The 9,993-nt window shown below is 33.8% G+C and overlaps 1 protein-coding gene across 4 annotated transcripts in view; it reads right to left on the reverse strand.

Annotated features, from left to right (window-relative positions):
• LOC117325477 (histone-lysine N-methyltransferase, H3 lysine-79 specific-like) overlaps nucleotides 1–9,939 on the reverse strand; it is a 31,384-nt gene extending 21,445 nt beyond the window's left edge. For all 4 annotated transcript variants that reach the window (XM_033881699.1, XM_033881701.1, XM_033881700.1 and 1 more), the window contains exons 1-6: nucleotides 9,737–9,939; nucleotides 9,596–9,636; nucleotides 2,226–2,300; nucleotides 1,274–1,337; nucleotides 799–936; nucleotides 261–351 (exon numbers count right to left, since the gene is read on the reverse strand). In XM_033881699.1, the coding sequence (XP_033737590.1) occupies nucleotides 261–351; nucleotides 799–936; nucleotides 1,274–1,337; nucleotides 2,226–2,300; nucleotides 9,596–9,636; nucleotides 9,737–9,805 (478 nt within the window). In that variant the 5' untranslated portion in view covers nucleotides 9,806–9,939. The remainder of the gene's footprint in view (nucleotides 1–260; nucleotides 352–798; nucleotides 937–1,273; nucleotides 1,338–2,225; nucleotides 2,301–9,595; nucleotides 9,637–9,736) is intronic.
• Between the last annotated feature and the right edge of the window lie 54 nt (nucleotides 9,940–9,993).

Genomic DNA, 9,993 nt, shown 5'->3' on the forward strand with positions numbered 1-9,993 from the left:
AAGAGATAAAACACAGTAATAATATCAAATCAAAAAAGATTTTCAATGGATTCTGCTAAAAAACAAAAGCGAATAATTATCAATGTTAAGGAATGATTGGATCAAAACAAAAAGGTAATATTATATTGATCATTTCAAACATACAAATTTGCAATCTTTAATTCATTGAAATGAGGAACGCTATATCAAGGTTTTCCTTTATGAAAACTAATGTAGTACGATGCTCATGATCTGAACCATGTTTCAGAGATTGGACTCACCACTGCCGAGGTCTATAAAGTAATCAGTTTCAGAGAAGTTGATAGATTTGATCATCTGGTCAACGAGATCAAAAGATGTTTCTCCATACACCTAGGTAAAAAGTAAAACAACTTGAACAAGCGGACTTTATCATATCATAGAATCTCTTATAGATTAAATCCTGTTGTTTATTGCACTTTATCTCAATTGGTTGTATTGGTGTCAATACTTTTTTGAAGTAACATTTTGTTTTATCCTAGCTAAAGTAATGTTCACGTTTCATTACAGGGTTAAACTAAGTAGAAATTTAAGCCAAATGCTTACTTTGTATTATTACTGTGTAGTTGTGTAATTCTCAGGGAAAATCTCCTAGGAATATTCTGTTTAATATACATGTATAACGACAACTTCATAGGATGATGATATAATTACTAAATATTCAGTTTAACTATTCCATGTTCACACTCAAAACTTTGACCTCCAACCATTTCTTTGTAACTGTGCACATTTATTGATATTGGTGGATAATAGTGAATATTTTAAAAAGTATTTGTGTACCTCGGGAGAGAACGGCTCATACTGGTTGAGTCTTTCTGGATCTTTAACAGCATGGTCATAACACTGTTGGAGGATATGCTTCAGCAGGCCTGTTGATGGACGTTCCTTAATTTTCTGGGGGCGTGATGTCCCTTTCCACTGCACAAACACATAATAACATGTACAAATGTCTTACACAGCACTCCTGTAATTTTTTGTGTTCAACTTAAACACAGATAATTAAGAAAATACCCTCCCTGGACAACAAGAAACATGCTGAATACGGCACTGCAGTACCATAATAATATAATGTAATAAGCCTAGGGTCAAACAAAATACGGCTAAGCTTATTGAAGTATGAAATAGCATTTGTATTCAATACTTAGTATTTCTTATCAAAGCTATCTAAAGAAAATCTTTGTCATCTCTCTAGTGACTTAATTTTAAACATTTGTGGTATCGCTCTAGAGATGCACAGTGTTACAGGATGACTTACCAGTTGGAGGATGCTGTCAATGGTTCTATTGTACTTGTCACACAGCTGTTTCATGCTTTCATAACTGTAATAAATATTTAAGGATTTGACACAACATAACCTTCCCTATACATTAGTAATTTTTTTATATCAACTTGTTGCTACTGTATAACAGGAATGGTTCCTTGCTTACAAACAACTGTTTTTATTACACTATTCTTGTGCTATGGTTGTCACAACCAAGCTCTTAAGTCTTGTTCAAAACAAACCAATGTTATTTCAAAAATGATAGTTTCAATTGATTTTAAATCAATTGTTAATTACTGTTGCAGATATAGAGTTCATGTCCATCGTTTTTGTGATAAACATTGTTTTTGAGATACATTTACATTATGATGGGTTGTTAATTCAATGCATGCAAGAGATAAAAGCTGAACATCTAAAGGCAATAGCGTAGCCAGTTATATCTGAAACCCAACACTCAGAGCAAGAGCACTGAAAATTATTCTTACATATCCTGATCACAAAATTTTAATAAGCAAAAAGTAAATTTCTTCATTTTGAGTTTAAACAAATTTCAAAAATTAAGACCCTTGGAAATAACCTTTTCAAGTATAATTTACTCATGTAACTGATTGAAGTGATAGTACATGTTTTAGTAAAGTATGATATACATGTGTATACAAAATTTTAATCAGTTTTCATCAAACAATTCAAATTGAAGCCTGTCTGACCAAGGTAGCATGTTGTTGTTGACTAAATAAAATGAGTGATGTTTGACTGAGGTTTCAGAGAAAAGGAGCATAATCTGGAGTTAACGGTAAACACATCTTTGAAATAAAATGCATATATATTCCTTAGAACATCACACACACCTGGAATTAGAATGACACAACAGCTGATGTTTATCACAAACTCTTAAAAGGATGTTTCTTGTAGTACAGAGAAGTATAATTCCAGCTGTAAGCCTTACCTCTTGACATCATAGTCCTGTAGGATGTTGTTATCCAGTGCTGTCTCCAGCTCGGGGAAATCTTCCGACACCCATCTGAAACACATTTACATACAAATTAACAAACATATCAATTGGTGACCAATAAACTTCATACACTCATAATCATCTGAAACACATTTACATACAAATTAACAAACATATCAATTGGTGATCAATTAACTTCATACACAAATGGTTTCCAACTAAAAACTTATCTGAAAACCAAAACAAGGGGAAACCACTCTGTTTTTTCTCTAATGTTGTGTTGTTCAGATTAAAGACCTATCATTATAAAATGAATCTGTCAAGTAAAACACTATCGTATGTATATTATAATATCCACAATCACTGCACCTTAGCGATGTATCATTGATGATAAATGAGTGATTATTCATTTTTATGAGATCTATAACCTCCAAGTTTTTAAACCAATTTAATGAATTTCCCTTCACCATTACTAATACTATTCTTCGTCAAGATTACCTGAAATATACAGGGTATCATATAAACAAGTGCAATCAATGATTGCAAATTTAACGCTCACCAGTGATTGGCAGTCATAACTAAATGTTTATAATTTCAGAAATTTCAGAAACTTATAAAGAGATAAATTCTCAAGGCCAAATTGATAAATTTAGATACACATGTACAGACTTTACATATTCATGTGAACTTTCAAATTCTAAAAGTAATCTCAGTAAATTTAGATTTGATGTCCAACAATCAAATCCAAATATTTCCAACAATCAATTTTCTTTTTATATCTAGACCAATAACTGTACTAACTGAGAGGTTTATAGGATACTTATGGACTTAAAATCCTTCGAAAAAAAACATATATATATACAAAAATGTATATATATATATATATTTGTTTCCTGCAACACCACTCCTAGATCTCTAATGACTGTATGGAAGGGTGTAGGATGTATACTTATGGACTTCAGCTTTTCAAAATCTTCCTCAAAAACTTCGAAGTTTTGGGGTAAGATGGGACATGGAGATTACCTGAAACTGTGTGAGCTAATGGTGTCCTTTTCAGATTAAAGATTAGATGCGTTCCCTCTGCATAGTTTTGGTATAGGTACTTCTTGAAAAGAAGCAGGTTTATTTGTAATTTCAGTGTTCCCAAAGTCTTCCAGGACCACATCAATGATATGCTACTCTTATCTAATTTCACAAGTCGGCATGGGCACAATTGTATGATTAAAGAATTAGTATATTTTTTATCTAACTGAATCTTTGAGGAGTACTGGGGTATATAGATGGAATACATTCAAAGTTTCTTAAACATCTTTACAATTTGAGTTCATAAGATGTGCATATGTAGATCTGTAGAAACATTTAATGAGTAAGAATACAAAGGAATATTGTGATCGTGATGTTCCAGTCAAAATTTGGTGAGACATTTAAGTCAGTTTTTTGACTAGTAACTTGAGTGTAATATCCAATTTTCAGTAGTGGCTATAACAGGACACAAACTTGAGCTTCAGAATATACAGAACTACACATCTTGAATAGCCAACTACCGGTCACTTGTTTATGGCTAATTATTACCGGTTTGTAAGTGTGTTGTGTTTATCATAACATGTAAACAGCTAACAAATATATTATGGGCTGCATGCCCCACAAGTGCAATAGAGTATGTGTACTTTGATAAGAAGCATGCAGCTGCATGTTCATCAAGTCTGGGGTCTATAAACTAGTAAACAACCATGTTTATCAATATTGATCTGATAATGAGACAAACGTATATACAATTATTTAGAAAAATAAAGATAATTGGTACATAGGTTTTTTGTATTATAATTTATAGATAGTTTAACTTTATATTACCACAGGATAAGTATATCATGACCAGGTTGAAAGAATGTTAAGGAATTTTGTTATTGCTACGTAGTACTCAATTTATACATTTATAAACCTAGAGCATCAATAGTAGGCACATGAAATTACATACCTTTCTGAAATGCTTTACACTACATTCCACATTACATTTACATTGTATGTGTGCTGTATAAATACATAAATGCTACACAATTAGATTAAAAAAAATAATTATATAAATATATATAATAGTGATATCTAGCTATCTTGAAACACCTGATCATGAGCAGACAAAAAGCAGACAAGAATGTGACCTCAGATTCCAATAGCTGTATAAGCTGAACAACTGGCAGGTATAGGTCAGCTGGTGAGGACAATAATAACTCAGACATTCTATATAAGTAGGGGAATCCAGGTCACTGATTTAATCACATACAGAACAGGTTTCTTAAACAGTATATTCTCTACAAGTTTCATCGCTGTTCCTGGGGATGAGTGCACATTCAGAGCATACTGTTCAGACCCTGGTCAATATATAACCATGTTATATTGTCCATTTACTGGCTTCCCTGTACAGCAGCTCACCGCTGTACAGAAGATCACAGCCAATAAAATGTATATTCTGTAAAAGCCAGCCAACTCCGATCAATATAGCTGCTTCTGGTTACTGACATCTGTGTCACCCTGGTCAATTCTGGTCAGTGGTGGTCAGCTGTGGTCAATGTCCTAGGAAACTCTAGGACCAGTCATACATGAGCAGTAGTCTGAATTGACCAGTACATGGAATGTATCAATACAACTCCATAAATTTATTAATGTGTTTATTGATATGAAGTATACATGTACACGTTACAACTGACTCATATCCGTATTTTTTAAGTTGTAATTAAATACACATTATATACAGACCATGATTCATACTACACATATAATATCTAAGAGTATATAGTGTATGTTAGTACAGGCAATTAATTTTCAATTGATAGCAATATTTATGAAGCAGGCATGCAGGCTCCTTCATTAAGGATTCAAACCATTCAAGTAGTCTTAATCAAAACAATTACACCATGTTTTGTGTGTGTGTGATAACCTTGGTTAATTCTCTTCAGTATGTCAGGGTACAGAGAAATAACTGTCATTAAACTATTTTGTTAATTCAATTAATTAAATCCTTTTTGTCATTTCCAAGGCAATATGTTTAAACCAACTGTTCCTTAGTTTGGTGCCATCACAAAGTCTTCACATCATATATATATGTGTAAAGACGACATGTATTGACAAGCTCCGATGATGTATCTATTCAGGGAGATTGAACATAAAAGCCAGTAAACCATTACCTTCTACCTGTTTGTGTAGCCTACATCACAAAGAATCAAGTAAAGTATTTTCACACTCTTGGTTTTTTGATATGGAGGCGTTAGATGCCAAGGCAGAAAAGAGCAGTCAGACTTAGACTATAACTGATATGGTATGAAATATTAACTACAATCTGTATGATCAGTAGAGAGTGGTTGAGTACTGTAGTAGGAGTCTACATGCCTGTAGCTCTATGGTAAACCAAGTACATCGACGCAAACTTGTACTCTACGACTTCACGAGGTAGGCCACTAAGGAGGAATCTATGGACCAAGCACAGTGCTAAACATCAATACGATATGCTGGTCGTCAACCAATCGCAAAGGTATACACACACTATATATCTACCTGCTGACTGTGCATATTTGCATGCAATTGCATGTCATTATTATTCAGCTGCAGGTGTATAACCTATCTACAAGTGAATATCCTTTCTTAAAAGTATGTAACCATTTAGTAATTTATTACAATGGGATAATTCATTAAACTAGAAAATGCCTGTAAGACATAAATACCCCTGCTGCCAATTGACACCCCGAAACACAGTTTGATGAGGATCGCATCAGCAGTTGCTGATATTAGCTAGTTACATTGCATTGGGACGGGACGAGACAGGAGGGACATGGTTAACACTAGTACTACATGCCCCCCATTTCATGTCGCCATGGCGGGGCATACAATTCTAAAAGAACACTAGATAATACTATGAAACCTGTGCCTATATGTAATTCTTGGTCATCAAATGGACAAAACAAATAAACAAAACATGAAAATATTTTACATGTGTCATAGTGTGCTGATTAAATTATTTCTTTGACAATTGATTGTTTTTTGGTTTCAATCGATTGATGACAATTGGCCATGGGTGTAATTGATTTTTATTTTGAATTTAGAGGCCAACATACTCATAAATAATACGAGAATGTCAAAATAATTACCACCCCTGCAAGGCCCCTGGATAATTGATAGGGAATCAACATTACCACAGGGACATTGGTGTGGAGAGAGAGAGAAGACAGAGATCATAAAAGAGGCAATTGTTACTGTAACATCAAGTCTATCACATCATTCCGCTGATGTCTGAGTACTAATGTTCTGACTGAAGATGCTGTTTTGTCAGATGAAACACTGCCATTTCCCCATTTAGGCTTATTATCTGGCACTTAGAATTTAAAAAAAACTACTACTAGTATAGTACTATGTTTATATAAAGGGAAGTTACTCAAATGCAAGCTACAATACATTTTTCAATGAGATAAGTGGCTTGACAAAACTGTGGCAGTGTTGGCGAAACGAGACAAACATCTGATATTACATCATTATCATATATGAATTTAATTTGTAACTACACATCACAAACATTTAATACACAACATGTAGTTGTGGAATCTCCCAACAAACGTTTATATAACTTTATGTGACTTTTAGTTGGATACAAACAAACATAGTTCAACATTCTTACAGTTTAAGCACAGAAGTTTGGCCTTGTAATAATGCTTAGAAAAATACCCTGTATTTTATAGGAATTATAATACATTCTAATTAATAGAACATCAAGCTCCTGTGTTACCATTGCTTTTACATAATATGCCATTTGGCTACTCTTTGTTCCTATGTTTAGTGTAAAATACATAATCGTTCTTTAGTCAATGACAGGTTGCTTTAATGATTGATCTTGATTTTGTTAACAATTCCCATCACTGATATTTACCAATATTACTGAATGTTTAGAAATTTTGTTAAGGTACAGAGTGGAGGAGTATAGTGTGTAACTGTTATTGACTGAAGGACAGGTGTAATTCTTATGACTGGAAAGGAGTTGAAACTTTGTTACTGAATGCACATAGTTCTTAAAAGTTTCATCAGAGTCTTCTTGGCATAGGAGGGTACCGGGAGCACTTGGAGGAAGGAGAACTGAACCAAACACAAGGATTTTGCATGGTGTCTGCTGGGTCCAGTATTGGGCCTGCCCTCTTTCCCAATCCAAAATTAACTCTCTTTTTTCCCAATCCAAAATTTAACTCTCTATTTTCCCAATTTTGTTCTAAATTTTTCTAATTGTTCATTGTTTATATTTTGAGTAAAAGACATTTAATTACCTTTGTAACCCTGGTACTAATCATAATTATGTTAGTACGAATGTGGTAAGCATTATGTACTAACTGCAATATACAGCTCAGATATAGAGACCTTCACTTTAGATATAACCAGTTTAAGCAAAAGACTAAGTAATAATGAGGTCCCATGTTCAATCCCTAGTGGAGGCATTGAAATAAACTGATAAAAGATTTGCTTCCTTTTTAAAGATAATCTTTGTGATTATAATTGATTCAATAGGCAAAGGATATGCTTCCTTTTTAAAGATCATTTTTGTTATTATAAATTCAATAGTCATAGGAATCTGCTCTAAGGTAAGTTTTTCAATTTCCCAATTTTCAATAAAATGTTGACAAATTTTCTCAAATTTTGGTTCCCATTCCAAAAATGCCATGCGAAATTCCTGTAATTGTGTTACTTTATAGGGAAGGGTTGTGAGGGGTTAGATGGACTGTTGATTGTGGTTTTGGTGCATGGTAGATTAGTTAACTAAGCATTCAAAGTCACTGTCATTTGGTCTTTGAGATGATAAGTTCAGGTTGTTGATAAGATAACAGCTTGGTGATAGTAATCATTTGTGTATTGACACACATGTTACTTTATCATTTATATATATAACCAAGTAGATATAAGTTGATACATGGATGAATTTACTCCTATACGTATATGAGGTCTTATTCCACCTGATTATATTGGTGGATATTGCGACCTCATATCCCCTTCAGCGGGTTTTTCTTGTAGCTGCCAGCCCCCTGATTCTCGGGCGCAACAAAAAAAGTGTCATAAACCATCTAAAACAATAATTCATGTTAACAAATATGTGTACGCTTACTTGTTGATGAAGAATCAATCCATTTATGTACAAACTGTTGATGGACACCTCTTAAATATAATTATATCCACAATAATTCACTTGCAACCTATTGTGTTAAATATTGGGTCACTAAAACAACTTTGCTGTTCAGGTTATTATAAAATACGCAATACGGATTTATGATAGATAAATAGAATAAGGTAAGTCAGATCATTTAAATGTGAGTAAAGATAACTTTTAAACGACTTTAATTAGGTGGGTCACAGCAACAGGTTATACGTGCGGTGGTGATTAGAGGTTACATGACAGCCTGTCAAAAGTTTCCTGTCGTGTAAACCTCTAATATTATTGGAGTAGGATGAATTATGAGAAGACGAACATGTCATTAACAAAAATGATTACAGAACTGAAAATATTAAGTAAGTATATCATTATAACCTTTGATTGGTCAACCATGGAAAAAGGAAAAATGTCAATAAAAAAAATAAAAAATCTACATTATAACAACAACCACGAAAAAGTCAAATAAGTGATATCTGACTAAACAATCAACAGTTGTTAATCTTCTAAATTTTACAGACTGAAAAAACAACATTTTCAACTAAAATAAAACAATAAATTGTTAACAATTTCTGAAAAACACGTATTGACTTGTAATATCAGTGATTCTAGGAAGCAATACATGACGTGTACTCTTCACTATACAGGTGACTGTACATGTACAGCTATATAGACTGCTAGGCCTATTTTTAGTTTCTAGGGCAAATAACTAAAATGGCCTTCCACTTCCAGTTAAAACAGTTGACGATCAGCATTGACAATATCAAGCATTCAAATATCTTATATCACCACCCAACGCACACACGTGTAGTGGCAAAGGTGAATGTTATTGTTTGAGAAGAATACATTTCAGAAACTGACAGCTCAGCTATTTGATGCAAATTGTACTCTTCTGGTCCACTTCACGTGTTTTCAAACAAATCATCATCATTTGTCAGTTTGTATACAGAGGCATGCATAGACGATCAAATTCTTAAGAATTGAAATCCATGTACAACATAATTCAGAGAATAATGTGATGCTGTGCTGCCACTGACGTTTGGCCAAGTGACCTACATTTTTTACATGGTCATGGGGTCAAAAACCCTTCTCTAGGCCTACTACTCTACATGTCTGAATATGGCGTCGTCCTCGTGCTTCACATATTTTTCGTTTTTGAATCGTATCACCAATTAAATGAATGAAAACTACATACCGTATGGTTTCGATGATTTCATTAGCTCCTTCTTTCCCATCCTGAAATTAAGAAGAAAACAAACAGAAATGAATGATCTGTCAAAATAACGAAACAAATCAGATTACTTTGTGTGTTCTCTTGAAGTTGAACACGCCTTACCGAATTCGACAGAGGCCACGTGTAACTGACAGCTTCGGCTCCTGCCGGACTATGAAGCTTTAATTCCATTTCAATACTCTCTCACTGACGTCTCCTTTCGCCATCTGATGCTCAAATAGCGTGAAGAATCGTCATATTCTGACCATTTCTTTCTTAGAAGTGGTGACCTATATCAGGCGTCAGTCCCACTCGCAGGGGGAAGCCTCGTTGATCATGTGGGTGTTGGTTCTTCATTTTGATTGGCTACCTCTATCTGA

This window comes from Pecten maximus, chromosome 4 (genome assembly GCF_902652985.1).
Source record: "Pecten maximus chromosome 4, xPecMax1.1, whole genome shotgun sequence".
Classification (NCBI taxonomy): domain Eukaryota; kingdom Metazoa; phylum Mollusca; class Bivalvia; order Pectinida; family Pectinidae; genus Pecten; species Pecten maximus.